At 40.1% G+C, this 21,205-nt stretch overlaps 1 protein-coding gene across 3 annotated transcripts in view; it reads right to left on the bottom strand.

Moving 5' to 3' along the window:
- Positions 1-21,205, bottom strand: part of LOC114382303 (ubiquitin carboxyl-terminal hydrolase 13-like) — a 79,019-nt gene that overhangs the window by 19,748 nt on the left and 38,066 nt on the right. For all 3 annotated transcript variants that reach the window (XR_003660235.1, XM_028341620.1, XM_028341621.1), the window contains exons 16-19: positions 13,019-13,141; positions 3,864-3,941; positions 3,675-3,763; positions 3,488-3,596 (exon numbers count right to left, since the gene is read on the bottom strand). Coding sequence is in view for 2 of the 3 variants with exons in the window: in XM_028341620.1 (XP_028197421.1) it covers positions 3,488-3,596; positions 3,675-3,763; positions 3,864-3,941; positions 13,019-13,141 (399 nt within the window). In the remaining variant the exon portion in view is untranslated. The remainder of the gene's footprint in view (positions 1-3,487; positions 3,597-3,674; positions 3,764-3,863; positions 3,942-13,018; positions 13,142-21,205) is intronic.

Genomic DNA, 21,205 nt, shown 5'->3' with positions numbered 1-21,205 from the left:
TCCCACACCAGGCAGCTAGAAGGCTTAGCCCCTATAGGAATCCCCAAGTACTGAAAAGGAGTCTCCATGTGTCTGCACTTGAGAAAAAGAGCTGCATCATGAACCCAGTTGATATCATCTCCAAAAATCCCAACACTACTTTTGGAAAAGTTAATCTTGAGCCCAGATGCCATTTCAAAGCCCCTAAGCATGGCCTTCATCACAATTACATTGTCCCATACAGCTTCTCCCACAAAGACAGTATCATCTGCATATTGCAGAATGTTTACTGGCACCTTCTGCTTTCCTACTAGGTAACTACTGTATAGACCTTTGATTAAAGCTGTCCTCATCATACCATTCAAGCCTTCTGCCACAATATTAAAAAGTAAAGGGGCTAAGGGGTCCCCTTGCCTCAAACCTCTAGTTGGGGCAAATTCCTTTGAAGGGCTACCATTTATTAGAATGGAAATAGTAGCTGATTGATTGCATGCATTGATCCATTTTCTCCATTTGAGGCAAAACCCCATTCTGTCCAGCATATAGTCCAGAAAGGACCATGAGACAATGTCATAGGCCTTTGCAAAATCCACCTTAAACACCAGGGCTGGTTTCTTACATCTTTTAGCTTCCTCTAATACCTCATTGAGTATCAAAGTTCCATGAAGGATGTGTCTATCCTTTATTAAGGCTGTTTGTCTCTCATCAATGAGGGCAGGCATTACTTTTCTTAACCTGTTAGCCAATAGTTTGGCTATTATTTTATGCATACAACCAATGAGGGAGATGGGTCTGTATTCATTAAATGACTGTGGATGGTTTGTTTTAGGAATTAAAGCCAGGAAGGATGCATTACTACCCTTAGGAAAGCTTCCATTAGCATGAAACTCATCCACAAACCTCCTGAAATCTGGTTTTAGAACCCCCCCAAAACTCCTTTATGAAATTAAAATTGAATCCATCCGGCCCAGGGCATTTATCTCCACCACAACTCCACACAGCATCCTTGAGTTCAGGATCTGTAAATGGGGCAGACATATCTCCTCCCTTTGAGAGGAGGTAATGGTATTAAACTGGACCCCATCCAAGGTAGGTCTGTCAAACTTTTCCTCTGTGAATCTGGCAGCAAAGAATTTTACAACTTCTTCCTTAATCAAATTTGGTTGCTGAACCCATGTGCTTTCAATGAATATACCTTGGATTGCATTATGATGTCTTCTGAAATTAATGGATTTATGAAAAAAGGCAGTGTTACTGTCACCTTCCTTGAGCCATTTAATCCTTGATTTTTGCCTCAAAATTCATTCATGAGCAAGAGAAACCTTCCACAATTCCAGCTGAATGGACTTCATGGTCTTAACTTCATATTCCCCAAAAGTTCTGTCCTGGGCTAATGTATCAAATTGATGCAGCTGCTGCTTCAATTGTTCCACTTTATTCTTATTGATATCCCCATTCTCAAAACTCCACTTTTTTAAGCTGGATTTTAATTTCTTCAGTTTGTTTTTCAACACAATACTCCCCCATCCAGATTGCATATCCCCACACCAGACTTGCTTAACCAATGCTTGATATTGATTGTTTTTCAGCCAGCAATCCATGACCCTAAATGGCCTAGGACCCCAATCCACCATATCAGTTTTCAAGAGGATTGGACAATGATCAGAATAGTCCCTATGAAGCACATGTTGAGATGAATCAGGCCATTTAGCTAGCCACTGATCAGATGCCAAACATCTGTCAAGTCTACTCCTAACAGAACCATTTGGCCTACACCAGGTATATCTGCTGCCAAAGCTTTTGATTTCCTGAAGCTCCATGTCTGATATCCACACATTGAAACCAGCACTATCATGAACACCCACAGTCCTTTGAGAGGAACCTATTCTTTCTTCCATACTTCTAATACTATTGAAATCCCCAAGGAAACACCAAGCACCCTCAAGATTAGAAGCTTTTAGCTGCTTCAATTGTTCCCACAATTCTCTCTTCCCAGCAATATCACATGGGGCATAGACATTTACAATGTACAGCTTCATATTTTCCTTAATCCATCTCCCTACAAACATTAGGAAATTCGTGCCTTTCACCCTCCTATCTACCTCAAAGGCTAGATTATTCCACATGCATAGAAGACCTCCAGCAGTGTGAATTGAAGGAGCACTGTCCCAAGACACATTAGCATCTCCCCATATATTCTGACAAGCAAGCTTAGGTCCACCTTATGCTTTAAGTTGAGCTTTCTTTGTTTCCTGTAAACAAACTAGGTCCACTTCTTTCTTTGTTTCCTGTAAACAAACTAGGTCCACCTTATGCTTTAAGTTGAGCTTTCGAATAGCAGCCCACTTCACCCCCTACCCAAGCCTCTGCAGTTATATGAAAGAATTATCATTAATACCTTTATCATCTCCCTTCTCTGCTTCCATGTCTACCAAACATCCCATAAGCTGCTGAAAATCCCCCCCACAGGTCAACCCCATTTGATTTAGAAGCTCACATTGTCTCTCGATAATTTCTTCTTTTTCTTTCACTGATAAAGCAGAATTTGTGTCTGTCAATAACTCCTGTTGGGCTTTTTTCTTTTTGCACCACTTTCTCCTGGAATAGACCTGCAGACCATTGGATATCAACTGTTGTTGCGGGTGGGGGCTATTGTGTTCCTTTAATTGGGCCTCAGGGGTGCAAGGCCCAAAAAGGTTGTGAGGCTGTAATTCTGAATACTCATAAGGTGGGGTGTATGGACCGTTGTGATGATAACTACTCTTCATATTTTGTCCAGAGGTAGGGGCATCCTCCTCCTCAGAGGGGCTATCTGCAGAGGTTCAAAAAAAAGAGCTGGGACCTGCCTTGGTCATTTGAGGAAAACTTTCACGAAGCACTGATATGTTATGAAGCACTAATGCCAATACCATTCGATGGTAAATTTAGTTGCTAAAACACTGAAATAGAAGTATAGAACACAAAATTGAAAATATATTACAGAATCTACTCCTACAGATTATAAAGGTAAGGAGCTAGTCAACACCAGTTACAAACCACAAGATTTATGGCTAAATTAGTAAAATGAAATGTAATGTGTGTGTGTGGGGGGGGGGGGGGGGGGGGTACAGAAACAGTAAAACATAGACAATAATCCCAAATGCTATCAGAGTTGAAGACAAATTTCTTATGCAACCTCAGTTACAGCTCCCATTTGATTACCAATCCCACTAAATATTGTGAGTTAATGTTACAAGATGAATGGGTGGGAGTTAATAAGCATCAAGGGGCATTATTCTTTATGTAACCACTAAGAATTAGAAGGGTTATTGACATTATGCACATTTAGTGTGTTAATTGAAGAGTCATGTAATGGTTATGGGTTGCTCTACTATAAATAGAGCGGTATCAAGCAGTTTACTATTATGCACATTATGCACATCTAGTCTCCTTTACTATTTTTCTAACAAAGCGGTATCAAGCAGTTTCATAAAGTTACAACTGAATTAAAGGAGACAATACAACCAACCTCATATAGTGCAATATCTTCTTCAGGGTCATAACCAGCCATTTCATTTAACCTCGCTAAGATTTCCAATGGCTTACCAGTACACTTCACAAAGAGCCTTCCAACATAACTGCAATTATAGTGAAATAAATCTTAAGTCAACCTAGGCCTCACATAAAAATGTTAAAATAAAGAAATTACTAAATACCGCAGCTCCTCTTTTTCAGGATCATATAGCTTGAAGAAAAGTAATATATCATCCTTGGTCTTGTCAGGTGGTGCGATGGGACATGAATCCTAAACATGAATGCAGATTTCCAACAGGTCAGTGTTTTAATTTTACATTAAAGTTTCATGCTATTAAATTAGTATTCAATTTCCCTAATAAAAATGTTACCATCCCCGGTTCCACTTCCAAAAACAATTTCAGTTCTGCATTGTGAACCTTGTTGGACACTTCTCTCAATTGTCCAACCTGCAATACAGTGAAGTAGATTAAGAAAAACTACAAATAATATATTTGTCATTTCACATTACCAAGCACCAAAACAAACAATAATCACAAACATCAAAGCATTCACAGAACAAGGAATACAAACCACAGCATCCAAAACAATTAATATGTACATTACTAAAACGGATTGCATTTTTTTCCTTTTTGAAGACATAGAAAACAATTAACAAAAGATGTGGAAAAATGAAAACTCTTAGAATTTAGCCTTAAGGCCTAACTCAACGCCACAACCGCAATTGTGGCCACAATATTGTTGTTGCGGAGCTGCTCAGAACAGCTGTTATTTTGTCTTACTTGCTTCCTAAAAAGTTGTTTTTGATGTACCCTAAAGGTCTGTGGAGGGCAGTTTCCCCATGTTTGAACCTGTCATTTCCCTTTCCTTCTCTTGTACTCCATCTAATATATATTAATAAAAAGCTGGTGCTTAGTGAGTAGAACAACACAACAGCACCTTTCTTTTCACTTAAGTTCTCTCAAGTTGGTATCAAAGTGGGATCATCATCCACCGATGACCATTTTTTCCAATGAACCTGGGTTAGGTGTGCTTTGTAGAGCATGACCCAGCCCTAGTGGTCTCGGGACAAGTTTTTATAGACGCGCTCCCACAAGCCCTGTTTGTTTTTGGTTGTGTTAGGCACGTGCATCCGCTTCTTGGTATTCAAGTCTTCCTATTGAAGACAATCAAGCTCATTCATCCTCCACACCAAGTGTCTAAACAACCTGCATTTCTCAACTGTGGAAGGTCATGGTCCATGGGTAATAGATTCAGATGCTTCTGATCACATTGCTCGTAATGATTCTCTATCCACTTCTACGTCTTCCCCAAAGTTTCCTCAATTACCCTAGCAAATGGTGTTTCTGAAGGTGTTGGTCAAGTTTCTCTTTCTCCTTCTCTAAATTTAAAATCTGTTTTGTATTATCCCAAATTGCCCCTTCAACCTAATCTCTATGTCAGTTAACTCGGTCTTTGAATTGTACGGTAGGATATGAATCAAGAGCAATGTTGTTAATGGCGGATGGCGCTTCATGGCGGAAAGCCAAAAATCCGTAAAAATATGGCGGATGGCATAACGGAAAATGACGGACGTCATGACGAACAAAAGAAATTATATATATATATATATATATATATATATATATATATATATATATATATATATATATATATATATATATATATATATTAACAAAACAATAGATAAAAAATAAATATAAATAAAAAATTAAAAAAACAATGGATTGTATTCAAATAAACTAAAAAAGTTTCATGAGTTCACACAATAACCAAGTACCAACACCAAATAAACTCATTCAAGAGTTCAAAATAACAAAAGGATAAAAGCATAAAAAAACAAAAAAAGGGGTGTCAAACAGAAAAAGATCGTAAAAAAAGGGCTGAACAAAAAATAAGGGGTGAACAGAAAGAAAAAAAAAAAGCATAACCAAAAATAAAAAAGGGGTGTCAAACAGAAAAAAGATAAAAAAAATAGAACAAAAACAACAACAGCAACAAAAAAAGAAAGAAAAAAAAACAGAACCAGTTGCCCTCCGCCTCCGTCGCTGTCCGTGCTTGCGTGTGGGATGCGCTGGTGCGGGGTGCCGTGTCGCATGCGTGGTGCTGGTGCGGGGTGCCGAGTTTGCCGTCGTGGTGCAGGTGCTGGTGCGGGGTGCCACGTCTCGTTCGCGTAGTGCCGTTCCTGCTCCTGCTGCTCACCCCTTTTGCATGCGAAAATCGGGTTAGGGTTGGGTCAGGTCAGCCCAACACCTATCCCGCAAAAAACAAAAAAAATAGCCGCAATTCCACCATTGCCGCAATTCCGCCATGACCGCCATAGCTATGGCGGCCGCCATGGCGCCGCCATCTGCAACCCGCAACGCCACCGCTATTTGGTGGCGGTTTTTCAAATTCCCACAACGCTATTCCGCCATGACCGTTATTTGATAACACTGATCAAGAGGTCTTTATTATTTGTCAGTAAGCCCCTAAGTGTCCAGTTTTGCAGCCTCTTCTCCAAAACCTTTGCATGATCGTCTTGGCCATCCTAGTCTGGCAAAGTTGAAGATGATGGTTCCTAATCTTAGTAAACTATCAGTCTTAGATTGTGAATCATGTCTACTAGGCAAACATGTTAGGTCTTCCTTTCCTAGGAAAACTGAAAAAAGTCAATTTTTCCCACCATTCACTCAGACATTTGGGGTCCAATTCATGTAACATCTTTCAGGTTTGGATATTTTGTTACGTTTATTGATGAATATTCTTGATATACTTGGGTTTACTTAATGAAAGATCTGTCTAAACTTTGGTCTATTGTCATGTCATTCTTTAATGAGGTTAAGAACCAATTTGGTAAAATTATTAAAGTAACGAAGTGACAATGCTAAAGAATATTTCTCTTCACAATTTTTTTCTTTTTTATCCTCACCGGGTGTTTTACACCAATCTACATGTCCTCACCAGTGCAACAGCCCGCAATGGTGGTATGAATATCAATCATACAAAATGCTGCAACGCATCCGCAATGTAGCCACAACGGAACCTCATTACTATTCTATTCCACTTTATTGTCAGAAAAAGACAAGATTCAGATTACAATCTTCAATTCTAACTTCTTAGTGTCACTTGAGATTAAGATGTTTGATAATAATGCTTGAGTGTGTTAACTAACACTCAGCTATATACCAAAAAGGTAAAACTGAGTACATGAGCAAACAAACCAGGAGGTTGCTTCATGTAAATCTCTTCTTCAACCTCACCTTGAAGAAAGCTATTTTCAATGTCTAACTAATGAAGAGGCCAATGACAGATAACAACCATGGCAAGAAAGAGACGAACAATAGTGATCTTGGCCAAATGAGAAAATGTATCACCATAATCAAGGCCATATATCTAAGTGTAGCCTTTGGCTACTAAGTTGGCCTTAAGACAATCAACTTCAGCATTAGGGGCAACTTTAATAGCATAGACCCATCAACAACCAATTGCCTTCTTTCTAGGAAGAAGTGGAACCAACTTCCATGTACCACTATGTTCAAGAGAAGATAAGGCTGGAGAGACATCATGCACAAAACAGGTACAACCAAAAACCTTAGGAGGAACATGATATAAGGGTGCCTTGGGAAAGATGATTGAATGAGGAATCTTATTATCAAGTGTTGAAGAGGGCATGATATTTATTAGAAAGCAAGTAGAGGGAATTTGCATTAAGCAATAAGATGCATGCAGTCTCAACTAAATGCCTAGTTTTTTCTTTTCTGCAATTTCATTTTGTTGTGGTGTATGGGGGACAAGTAGATTAATGCAAATTACCCTATGAAGATAAAAAGGAAGATAAGCCAGAAGAAAAATATTCTTTGGCTCAAACAAAACCGAAAGAGGTCGACGAACATAACCATGGCATCGCGCCTGAGTTCCAGTGGCCAGATACCAGCATGTGGGTTGGACGCGATGGATGGGCCACGCTTGGAGAGATGCACCAAATCCAGGTGTCATTGGAGACTAGACCAGGGGAACAGGTGAGGCCATATGAAATATTGGAGGATACCAAATCTTAAAAGGAATGGAAAGTCACACTATCTTGTAAATAAAAGATAGACCAACATATAATTTCTTGATGTAATGGCTGCAATCCACATCACATCAGCCACAATGCCCACAACCACTACCACGACTACAACCTCAATTTAGAACCATGTACTTTGGCATTGTTGAATATTTTAGTATTTATCTATGTTTGGTAGCTTAGTTGGTAAGCTTTATTCAGAAGACAACAGTGAATTGTCACTGTCAATAGCCCTTCTCTCTCTCTTGTGTCTTGCATATATGTATCATTTTAAAATAAATAAAAGCTAAGTGAGAAAGAGTGATTTTTTCCCTCAACTCACCTCAGTCTTCAAGTTGGCATCAGAGCGGGTTTCGTCCGCCATTTGCCGCCATCTCCAGTCGTTTTTCTCCGGCGAGACTAGGGTTAGGATCGCCTCGAAAAACGCGACCCACCCCTGGAAGTCAGGCCACCAAAGGAGCTCCCACGCGCCGCCTTTGTCTCGCGCGACTTCCGACGCGTGAAGCCCACGCGCTGCCGCACCGCCGTCGGAAGCTGACCTGTTTGGTCCCGACAGCTTTGTCATCAGTCCCTGAGCATGTTTCATGCCTCACCTCTCGCTTCCGGCAAGCTTTTTCGTTAGCCCTTTTGTGTTATCCCTTTTTCGTGTTAGGGTTTGTTGTTTGGATCTGAAATGGCCTCCTCTGGACCTATTTTCTCCTTTTCTGGGACTCGAACCATCACCACTGCAAAGCGTAACTGGAAGAATTACCTTTCCTGGTCTGCTTCCATGGAGTTGTGATTTCTCGGTCAAGGGCACCATGACCACTTGGAGAAAGCTTTTGATTCTGTTCCAGATGATAAAAGACCTGAATGGGAGAAGCTTGACTATCAACTCTGCGCTGTGTTATGGCAATCAGTAGAGCCAGATATTTTGGAGATCCTTCGATCATTTAAATCATGTCGTTCTTTTTGGAAGAAAGCCCAGGAAATCTTTGCCAATGATATCCAAAGCTTGTTTGATGTAACCATGAAAGTTACAGCCCTCAAGCAAACCAACCATGACATGATCGCTCATGTGGGTAAGGCTCGGGCTACCGTAGAAGAGCTGAGAAAGTTCCTTGTAGCTGATTCATTGGAAAAAGTGAACAAGAAACTTGACAAGTTCTACATTCAGACTTTGATCATGTGCGTGATCAAGTACTTGCTGGGGACCAGGTTCCATCAATGAATTCCCTCATCACTAGACTTCTCCGCGTGCCTCATTTATTGAAGGATGAGAATCCTGCTGATGGTGTGGAGAGGTCAGCCATGGTTGCATCTCAAGGTAGAGAGGCGGCCGCAACTATAGAGGAGATCGCAATGGAAGGGGTGGACGTCCTCATTGCACCTATTGCAAGAGGATGGGTCACACCCAAGAGAATTGGTATTCGTTGCATGGGTTTCCCGACAAGGTCACACAGGTCTCTAGATAAGAGAAAGCAGAGTCTAGATTCTCTGATGAGGAGTATCAGGAGAATTTGAAACTTAAATCCGAGAAATCCAGCAACCAAGCTCAATCCTCATCTGTACCATGTTTTCAAACAGCATGTATCTCTCAATCCATTGAAGGTCCTAGTCCTTGGATACTCGACTCAGGTGCCGCTAATCATATTTTTGGTAATAAGTCCTCCTTTTCATCCTTTTCCTTTCCAAAAATTCATCACCTTGTTACTGTAGCTAATGGCTCCAAGGTTGCATCTCAAGGAAGTGGTCAAGTTTCATTGTCTCCCTCTTTGAAATTAAATTTTGTGTTATTCATTCCTCAGTGTCCCTATAATCTAATCTCATTAAGTCAGTTAACTCGTTCATTAAATTGTTCAGTAACCTTTACTGCTAATTCTTTTGTTATTTAGGAACATGGGACGAGACGACTGATTGGAGAAGGATATGAATCACGAGCACTTTACTACTTGGAATCCAGTCCACCTGGGTCTTGTTTTGCAATCTCAAAACCCAAACTTTTGCATGATCGTCTGGGTCACCCAAGTTTGCCAAAATTGAAGATGATGATTCCTAGTCTTAAGAATCTTCGAGTCTTAGATTGTGAGTCTTGTCAACTAGAAAAACATGTCAGGTCATCATTTCCTCAAACTGTACAAAGATGTAACTCGGCTTTCTCTACCATTCATTCTGATATTTGGAGACCAAGTCGTGTTACATCTTTTGGTTTTCAATATTTTGTAACCTTCATTGATGAATTCTCCAGATGTACTTGGGTTTATTTAATGAAAGACAGATCTAAACTTTTGCCTATATTCATGTCATTCTACAATGAGCTTGAAAATCAATTTGGAAAAACAATTAAAATTTTCAGAAGTGATAATGCTAAAGAGTATTTCTCTCGTGATCTCTCTTCCTTTTTGTCTTCCAAAGGTATTCTACATCTATCCACATGTCCTCACACACCACAACAAAATGGTATAACAGAAAGGAAGAATCGTCATCTTCTTGAAACTACATGTTCCCTAATGCTAAATTCTAATGTTCCTACACATCAATGAGGAGATGCGGTGCTTACTGCTTGTTTCCTAATTAATAGAATGCCCTCTTCTTCTCTTGAAAACCAAATCCCTCACTCAATTGTCTTTCCTCATGATCCACTATTTCATGTTTCTCCTAAAGTGTTTGGTTGTACCTGTTTTGTCCATGATTTGTCTCCTAGTTTAGGCAAACTTTCTGCTAGGTCAATCAAATGTGTCTTCTTGGGTTATTCTCGTCTTCAAAAAGGTTACAAGTGTTACTCTCCAACCACGAGACGATACTACATGTCTGCAGATGTAACCTTTGAAGGCACACCTTTCTTCTCACCCTCCGTAGACCATACTTCGTCTCTCCAGGAAGTTCTTCCTATTCCTTCTCCTTGTCCTCTAGGTAACTCAAACCAAAATGTCAGTGTTGTCCCATCTTTCCCACCAAATTCACCTGAAGTTGCCTCTCCACCTCTGATTATAGATCAACACAGGACAAGGCAGATTGGATTTCCATTACCTGAAGTCTCTCCTCGTGATCCTCGTTCTTCTTCAACTAGTCCTCAACTCATGGATCCTTCCTCTCCTTCCACTTCTTCTCATCATTTTGACTCACATCGGCCCATTGCCATCAGGAAAGGTACTCACTCTACTCCTAACCCTCATCCTATTTATCATTTCTTAAGTTATCACCGTTTGTCTCCTTCATATGGTTCCTTTGTTTTTTTATTGTCTTCCCTTACTATTCCTTCCACTGTCCATGAGGCACTTGATCATCCTGACTGACGACAGGCTATGTTGATGAAATGCATGCTCTTGAAAATAATGGTACTTGGGAGCTCGTTCCTCTTCCTCCTGGCAAGACAATTGTGGGTTGTAGATGGGTCTATACTGTTAAAGTTGGGCCCAATGGTAAGGTTGATCGGCTTAAGGCTCGCTTGGTAGCTAAAGGCTACACACAGGTATATGGCCTTGATTATTATGATGCTTTCTCTCCTGTAGCCAAAATCACCATTGTTCGTCTGTTTCTTGCTATGGCTGCCATCCGTCACTAGCCCCTCCATCAGCTTGATATTAAAAATGTCTTCCTCCACGGTGATCTTGAGGAGGATATTTATATGGAGCAACCTCTTGGGTTTATTGCTCAGGGGGAGTATGGCCTTGTGTGTAAACTTCACCGATCTCTTTATGGGTTAAGCAATCTCCTCGAGCTTGGTTTGATAAATTTAGTCATGTTCAACTTTTTGGACTGAAACAAAGTGAAGTTGATCACTCTATTTTTTACTGTCATACATCTCCTGCAAAATGTGTTTATCTAATGGTTTATGTTGATGACATAGTGATTACAGGGAATGATACTACTAAGATCACCCAGTTAAAAGAGCACTTATTCAGTCATTTTCAGACCAAAGATCTGGGATATTTGAAGTATTTCCTTGGTATTGAAGTGGCTCAATCAGGAAATGGTGTTGTGATCTCTCAAAGGAAGTATGCTCTTGATATTTTAGAAGAAATAGGTATGCAGAATTGTAGACCTGTTGAAAGCCCTATGGATCCAAATCTGAAGCTCATGGCAGATCAAAGTGAAGTTTATCCTGACCCCGAGAGATATAGGAGGCTTGTGGGAAAAACTCATTTACCTCACCATTACTAGACCTAATATCTCCTTTGCTGTGGGAGTGGTTAGCCAATTTATGCAGAATCCTCATTTGGATCATTGGAATGTTGTCATTCATATTCTGAGATATGTTAAGAGAGCTCCTGGGCAAGGGTTGTTGTATGAAGACAAGGGTAATACGCAACTATCGGGATATTGTGATGCTGATTAGGCTGGCTGTCCCATTAATAGGAGGTCTACATTAGGCTATTGTGTCTTCGTTGGAGGAAATCTTATCTCTCGGAAAAGCAAGAAACAAACTGTTGTCGCTCGATCTAGTGCAGAAACTGAATATCGATCTATGGCTATGGTTACTTGTGAACTCATGTGGGTTAAACAATTTCGGCAAGAATTGAGGTTCTGTGAAGAGTTGCAAATGAAGTTGTATTGTGATAATCAGGCTGCTCTTCATATTGCCTCAAACTCAGTCTTTCATGAAAGAACTAAGCACATAGAGACTGATTGTCATTTCATTCGAGAGAAGCTTCTCTCCAAGGAGATTGTCACTGAGTTCGTTGGTTCTAATGATCAGCCAACGGATATTTTGACTAAGTCCTTAAGAGGACCCAAAATTCAGACTATATGTTCCAAGCTTGGTGCATATGATTTATATGCTCCAGCTTAAGAGGGAGTGTTGAATATTTTAGTATTTATCTATGTTTGTTAGCTTAGTTGGTAAGCTTTATTCAGAAGGCAGCAGTGAATTGTCACTGTCAATAGTCCTTCTCTCTCTCTTGTGTCTTGTATATATGTATCATTTTGAAATCAATAAAAGCTAAGTGAGAAAGAGTGAGGGACTTCCAACCTGAAGCGTGGCAAATGCAAGTGACGCAAAAATAGATCAAAGATAAGCTCTTATACCATCTAAGAATTTGGGCTTATGGCCTAACACAACACCACAAAACCAGCTTGAAAGGTGAGGGTTGTCCACCTCTTATATACACTACATTGGCCTCATCACTAATCAATCTGGGACTAAACCACTAATTTTGAGGCTGCAATTAAGGTAACCCCCAAAGAGGCTGCAACTAAGGCAGGCTAGGAGAGCACAATTAAGGCAGCTTTCCAACAAAACAAAAAGCAAACCACAACGAATGCACCATATGCCTAGCCCACTAAATGGAATAAATACATAACAAGCTAGTACAATCACATAATTAAACAGGCTGTTGTAAGATGAAACAAAGCTATATTACCAAAAACATAACCATAAGGTTTAAGGAGCTTATTATAATTATACAGAACATCTCCATATTGAATAAAGAAAACAGATAGTCGGAGAAGGAAACGTAGAAAATAAATTGAATATCTCAAGCAAGGATGAGAATTTACAGATTGTGCTTCCTCAATGTGACTCAATGGTCTATTAGGACGATAAGTATGGTTTTGCCGCTTTGCCCATAGCCAATAACGCTGAAATTGAACTGGTATACCATACTCTTTTGCAACCTCTTCCTGTATATTACAGAATATGCAAACGGCCATCAAAATCAAAAATAAAATATATAAACAAATGCTCTATATTTTTTTTATCAGCAAGAGGTATGGTACACACCTAACAGTATACAGAAGATCCTAGAGATCAGTGTTGATACACTATCGAGATATCATTTCAAATAACGAAAGCAAATTCACAAGGTTAAGACAATAAAAATCCTTTCATCAAAAGAAGAGGTTCAGTAAAATGAGTTACCGTGATTTTAACAATATTTTCCAGCAGCTAGGAAGTGAAATAGTTTTTTTTTTTGCACAGCAAAAATTAAATATTATATATGAACTTCAGTACTAGGTGTACTGAAAATATAGATATGAATACAAGGCATAAAAAGCCTAAACCCCACGAGGGAGAATCGATAGATAGGACGAAATACAAAGCCAACCCAACCCCTTTAGGAAAAAGCCTCCTTCAGATTAGTTGACCAGAAATTAAAGTGCAATTGGAAACCCTTCTCCACACACTCAAGCCAGGACCAGGTGTGGAATAAAGCCTCATCCATGACCTTTTCTGGATTGAAAGGCTGATTATTGAAAATCATGCCATTTCTGTGGTGCCAAATGGACAATGACAGAGCTATCCAGAGAAATTCCCATCTCTTGACTGTGCTGCTTGGTCTATTCCATTGAGAGAATTACAGAAAATGATTGTTTGGGTCAGTGGAGAGAGGACCCACTCTATTAACCCATCTCATAGGCTCCCACCAGAGACTCCTAGTCTTGGAACAGTTGAAAAAAAGATGATTGACAGATTCTTCTTCAAGGTCACATAAAGGACAGCTATAAGAATGCAGAGTCACTTGCCTCCTTCTGACATTATCCCTAGTAGGGAGCCTGTTCTTGAATAATCTCCATGAAAAAGCACTAGCTCTTGGGGGAATTTTCAGGCTCCACATGATCTTAAGAACCCTGTCCTCATTAGCATTATTATGAGCCTCCTGCAGCATTTTATAAGCAGACTTTGTGGAATATAGGTCATTAGGATCAGGCTTCCAGCAAAGGAAATCCCTGCTGGAATGATTGATGTTGCCTGACTCAATGTCAGCTAGGAAGTCAGCTACCATGTCAATTTCATAGTCAAAAAAGTTCCTTCTCCATGTTAGCTTCCATTCCCATCTCTCTTCCACAAAGTTCCCCATAGAATTGATTGAAGAGGTCTGCTGATTGCTTATTAAAAAAAAAAGTAGGATATTTTGTTTGAAGATTATAATTATCCCCCAGCCATTTGTCCTTCCAGAAACTGATTTAGGTGCCACAACCCACTCTCCACTTGAGGTTATCAATAAAACAGTTGTTGTGCTGCTGCTGGAAGATAGCCTTTAAGTCTTGTCACCATTGAGAGTGGAATTTACTCTTACCACCAGAGATCATCTCTTTCCACCCACCATATTTGGAGATTAAAATTCTACCCCAGGGCTGGTTCTGGTTATTGGCCAGCTCCCACCCCCATTTGCCAAGTAAAGCCTCATTAAAGATGGATAAATCTTTGATCCCAAGGCCCCCTTTGTTCTTGGGGAGGCAAACTGAACCCCATTTTACCCAAGAAATCTTGCTGGCCTCTTGCTGACCTCCCCACAGAAATTTTCTCTGGATGGAGACAATCTTGTGCACCACTTTTTTGGGAATCTTGAAAAAAGAAAGAAGATAGATAGGTAAGGCAGCTAAAACTGAGTTAATGAGAGTGATTCTGCCCCCCATAGATAGGCTTCTTTGCTTCCACTTTGCAAGTTTATCTTCAAACTTCCTTATAATAGGCTGCCACACACTCCAGCTCTTCGAGGACACCCCTAGAGGAATTCCGAGATAAGAAAAAGGAAAATCCATGTGACTGCAGTTAAGGAATTGAGCTGCAGCCCTGCACCAACTTCCAGATTTGCCCAGACAGCCAAGATGGCTTTTAGAATAATTAATCTTGAGGCCAGAAACGTTTTCAAAGCATCTCAGAATGCATTTTAAAGATCTAACATTTTGCTGAGTGGGATCTCCAAAAAACAGGGTATCATCAGCATATTGGAGGATGTTCACTTCTTCTTTTAAAATTCCAACTCTATAGCTGCTGAATAGATTCTTGGACACAGCTGATCTCATCAAACCTGTGAGGCCTTCCGCTACAATATTGAAGAGAAGGGGTGCAAGGGGATCACCTTGCCTTAGACCTCTCTTAGGAGCAAATTCCTTAGAAGGACTTCCATTAATTAAAATGGATATGGTTGCTGTAGACAGACAACCATTAATCCATTTCCTCCACCTATCACAAAAGCCCATCCTCATGAGCATGTAGTCGAGAAAGCCCCATGAAACCGAGTCATATGCCTTTTCAAAATCCGCTTTGAAAACCAAGCAAGGTTTATTTCTAGCCTTAGCCTCAGCTATAACCTCATTAGCAATCAAGACACCATGCAGAATGTGTCTTCCTCTCATGAAAGCTGTCTGTCTATCATCTATAAGGTGAGGTAGAACAAGGGCCAGCCTCTTGGCCAGAACTTTAGCCACGATTTTATAGACGCACCCTATGAGGGAGATGGGTCTATAATCATTAAAAGATTGAGGATCATTAATCTTTGGGATGAGGGCTATGAATGAAGCATTAGTTCCTTTGGGGAAGGAACCATTGATGTAGAATTCATCCATAAACCTGATGAAGTCAGGTTTCAGGATCTCCCAAAAATGCTTAATGAAGTTGAAATTTAGCCCATCCGGACCAGGGCTTTTCTCCCCCCCACAGTCCCAAACTGCTGATTTGATCTCCACTTCAGAAAATCTAGTCACAAGGCTTTCTTTATCTCTTGAATCAAGAGTAGAGAACTGGACACCATCAAGGGTTGGTCTTCTAGGAGCTTCCTCTGAAAATCTGTCCTTGAAATAAAGGATAGCTGCATTTTTAACAGTGCAGGGTTCGTGAACCCACACACCATCTATGAAGATACCTTGGATGGCATTTTTTCTCCTTCTATGGTTGATCAATCTGTGAAAATAAGTAGAGTTGTTGTCCCCTTCTTTTAACCACTTTACTCTAGCCTTTTGTCTTAGCATAGATTCATAAGCATAAGCTGCATCCCACAATTGACCTTGAAGGGATTTCTTAAGAATCAATTCCTCCTGAGATGGAGCTCTATCAATTAAGCCAGTCTCCAAATCATTCAGCTCCTTTTTAATATTCTGGACTTTTCTAGCATTAGCTTCCCCATTTGTCAAACTCCAGCTCTTAATACTCTGCTTAAGGTGTTTTATTTTGTGATTCAGGACAAAGCCTCCCCAACCAGGAGGGTGGTAATTGCCCCATTTCTGCTCCACTAGCTGCTGGAACCCCTTGTCCTTCAACCACCAATCCATAACCTTAAAAGGTTTTGGCCCCCAATCAATGTTCTTTGACTTCAAGAGAATAGGGCAGTGATCAGAAAAATCCCTATCAAGCACAAACTGAGTTGAATCTGGCCATTGCAGAAACCACTCATCAGATAAGAGGAACCTGTCCAATCTGCTCATGGCACTGCCATTGGGTCTGAACCAAGTGAATTTCCTTCCAATGGACCTAACCTCCTCTAATGCCATCTCTGAAATCCAAGAATTGAATTCAGAAATGCTCGGGTCAGGACCCACAAACTGAGCTGCACTCACTCTCTCATCTTGGTGCCTTATAGAGTTGAAATCACCTACTACACACCATAGACCTTCTTGAGAGGATGTCTTCAGCTGCAGAATTTCATCCCATTGCTGTCTCTTCCTATGGATGTCACACGGAGCATACACATTGATAATGGAGATCCTCTTATTGTCTTTGATCCACATTCCTTCCAACAAGATAAATCCTGCCCCCACTACCTTTCTATCAACTGAAAAAGAATCATTATTCCAGATGCAGAGGAGGCCACCAGCAGCATTAATTGAAGGGGCACATTCCGAAGCAACATTACAGTCAGCCCATAAATACTGACAAGTCCTCCTATCAATGGCTTCCATTTTTGTTTCTTGGATACATAGAATATCAAGATTGTTGGTCAAGGTCAGTTTTCTGATAGCTGACCACTTGACACCACTACCCAGCCCTCTAGAATTAAAGGATAGAATATTCATGAGTCAATCTTATCCTTTCCCATCACATCTGTTACCTCTGCTGTATGTTCACTAACAACCTTAGCAGTCTTCATGTTTATAGAACTGTGTTTATGCTCTTCAAAAGAAAGTCCCAAATCTCTGGCTAATTGAAGATGGAAGTCTTCCTTGTTTTCTAGAGGAGCTTTGTTGAAACTACTGGAAAGAATAGGGCTGAGACAATGCTGGTGCTGAATTGAAGCCACCTCCGCTACCTGAACATCCCCTGCCATGTCATCTTTTTTATTGAGCGTGTCATTTTTTGTAAGATCCAGGGAAAAGGTGTTATATACGTCCCTTTTGGCCTTTGCAGCAGAGTTGCTGTTTAAATGGGCCAAGAAATTTCTTCCTACACCCTCCTTTCTTCTAGAGTAGACCTTTAAGCTGAGGACAGATTCCTCTCCCTTTGATGTTGGGCCATTAGTAATGAGGCCCAAATCCTGTAACTCCACATTACAAGCCTTTTTCTGAACGGTGTTGTTTACTTCAAAAGTCTCTTTGTATGAGAGATTTGAATTTGGTTTGACCAGGGGGTATGACACTAGGTTAATATCCTCTGGATCATGCTGTACGACCCAAAGGTCAGCCCCTTTACCAGAGTCAACTTCATTGGGACCTTCACCTGCTTTTTCCTTAAGAAGCATCTGCTGTTGGCCAAGGGAGGAATCCCTACGTTCCAGAATACCATGTCCATGCAAGTGGCTATGGAGGGGACCGTTGTAGTCCACGTGTCGCGCGGGGAGAGGCGATAGGCCCACAGCAGATGGCGCCTCCAAACGATGCACTGACACGTCGTCGTCACAATGGGCTTCGGACTCCGTGCGCCACAGGTTGATGGCCCTGGTCCACCATCGGCGGCGTCTGTCCCTGAGGCAGTTTGACGAAGCTCCGACGGGAGTGAAAACTGTCATGCCGTCGTCCGAATCCTCCACCACTGTTGTGAACGGCGATGGCGGAAAAATCTCCGATTCCGGTCGTTGTTGCCGTTTTCCTTTAAAACAAGGCATGTCCTCCCTTAAAACCAACTGATGCTCTGTACCATTCACCATAACCACCATGGATTTGAAGAAAAATGGCTTCTCCTCCGTACGTAACAGAACCCGCGCGACGTCGAGTCTCGAGCGATCCTCCGTCTCCTCGTCGAGCTCGATAAGTTCTCCATATGTCGATAGCAAAGTCGCAAAATGTTTCGCACCCCATATCTCCAAGGGAAGAGCCCAAATGTGAATCCATATTAAGCGGAATTCGGTCTTCATCTCCGGTGTCCATTTCTGGATTGAGTATAAGGGTGTCTCTCCATTAGATTGTAGGGTTTTTATCTCCAGTCACCTGTTCACTAACAGCAGATTTGGCCATGTAGATGATGCAATTGATTAGGAATATTTGTGTAATTTTTACATTATGAAATTGATTAAGCTAAATAGCAATTTTGGTACCCCTAGTTTCCCAAATCCATGATTTTTAATTGTAACATTTGCCCCCCCCCCCTAGTTTTACAAATTGGCAATTTTGCTAGATTTTTAACAAATAATTGTGATCAGTAAAGTTATTAAGTTAATTACTAATCATTTAAAAAACTTTAATCAAAGATTATTAACTCTAACCTCTTCCCCTAAACCTCTCTTCTACATCCCCTCTTCCTCAGCATCTGCAAACATTGTCTTTTTCTTTTATCATCTAAAAAAACAATTAAATTACAAGCGGCAGACATTGAATATTAATTCTCAAAATCACCTTGAATTTTTTTAGTTGCTAGAAAATAATTTGACTGTAAAGAGACGGGAATGCAGAGTTAGAACAAGAAAAAGAAATCCTCGAAAGCAGATTTGAGCAAAGTAGATTTCTGGTTATGATTTAATGAAGGTATAACATGCTCCAAGGATTTGAAATCCCTCCACGGGTATGAAACATGAAACCACAATACCAAGGAAACTAGAAACATAATGCTAATTGCTTCTTTGCTCAACGGCGACAATACTATGAACAACTAAATTAGATTCTTAAGAATTAAAAAGGCCATTGGCATTGGCCCTAAGGAGTGCATGCATTTTTTACAACACCAAGCTGAAACTGATTCAATGAAATTAAATGTTCTTGTTCACTGTCTTTCCCCTCATGCAGAGAGCCTCTACGGACAAAACTGTGAGCTCCAGATGCACATCTTGCACCACCATCACCTCTGCATGCAAATGGTGGTGCAATCGAAGAAGTCGGAGTTGAGGATGCAGATCCCACGCTTAAGATGCAGATCTTGCATTGTTCACTGCCGCTGAGCGCAGATGGTGGCACAATCAAAGATGTCAAAGCTGAGGATGCCGATCTGGTTTTGAGGACGAAGGATACTGCATCCATGTCTCCTCCTTCAGCCTTTTTCTTAGACTTCCAATCTGTCTCTTTTTCTGTTCTACTTACCCCTTTTTTGTTGAAACAAAAGTTTTTACATTTACTGTCTATGAGAAGAATGGCAAGTAAGGGTTTGTGGGGTTGGAGAAGAGAGGTTTAGGGGAAGATGCTAGGGTTAATAATCTTTGATTAAAGTTTCTCAATAATTAATGATTTTTAATTCATTTATAATTAACTTAATAACTCTACTAATCACAATTATTAGTAATAATCTACAAATGAACCAAAATCGTCAATCGGTAAAAAATATGAAGACCAAATATTACAATTAAAAATTAGGGGGACCAAAATCATGGATTTGAAAAACTAGGCAGACCAAAATTGCAATATTACAATTATTATTTAGAATCTCAATATATTTCATTATTTCTAAGGACTTCATCCTTGATATTGATCATTACCTTAAGAAAATTTATATTTATTAAGATTATGAATCAAATAAGGATTTATCTAAGATTTCCCCTTTGGATGCCTTGTGATATTGAGACTTTTGCGTAACAGATTGTTGATAAATTTCATTTTCCTTCAGAGAGTGTTTGAAACCAAGTTTTTTTTTTTTATCAGCCAAAAATATAATATATTCATTAATGAGTACCAGAGGTACTAGAACAATACAGACTTTAGAAGTGCAATTCATAGCTCACTAGCAGACCTAGTGTTTGAAACCAAGTTAGATGAGTATTGTACTTTATCAGTACTCTTGGTTACCAAACTCAAAAGAACTTTGAACAGATAACATTTTCTTGTGTTTTAAAGGTGTTCTTTACCAGTAAACACATTTCCATTTTAAGTGGCATCTGAAATGTGATTGGCTATGGAAGAGAAGCAAGAATTTGAAGCATTTACAGCAAAATGAACACAAAATCTAGAAAGAAAAATTAGGTACACATTTCTTCCGCAAAAGTGATCTTCAAAAGCTGACCTTTCGCAGAACAAATTCCCTAATAGCAAAACTTTATCAAGCAAAAACAGGAGGTAACCCACTATAGATGAACATTTAACCAAGTTCTGTTGACAGAAAATGCCAAGATTCAGACCCCATAAAGCTTTAGACTATGTTTAGGAGCTGGGAAGAATCAAAGGAAAAGAAGCAGAAAGTAAAGGAAAATGAAGGGAATTGAACATAGCAGGAGGTCAACACATGATTTTTGTTTCCTTTGTTTGGGATGTTTAGATGGTCGAGAATATATAGAAAAGAAAAGAGAATAAGGTAAAGCAGGGCTGTGTAGGCATGCGGAGAAAGGGTATGAAAATGTTTAAGATAATAAACATTTTGAAGAAGTAGAACAAAACGACCAACATACATGACAAGTTGGCAAACAAGCTTGGGAAACAATTGGCTAGGAAAAACAGAATATGAGAGTAAAAGGAAGAGTGGGACTGTGGGAGTGAAAGGCATCATAGTTAAGCAGAAGTGGGAAAGGAGAAAGCAAACCCCTCAGCCCTAGAAGACTCAGCAATATCCCTGTTCTTTTTCTTCTTTCTTTTATTGATGCAGACTTGCTGTCAGTTGATTTCACATACTGAATG

The sequence above is a fragment of the Glycine soja genome, chromosome 13 (assembly GCF_004193775.1).
Source record: "Glycine soja cultivar W05 chromosome 13, ASM419377v2, whole genome shotgun sequence".
Classification (NCBI taxonomy): domain Eukaryota; kingdom Viridiplantae; phylum Streptophyta; class Magnoliopsida; order Fabales; family Fabaceae; genus Glycine; species Glycine soja.
This window is presented reverse-complemented; position numbering and strand designations above follow the sequence as displayed.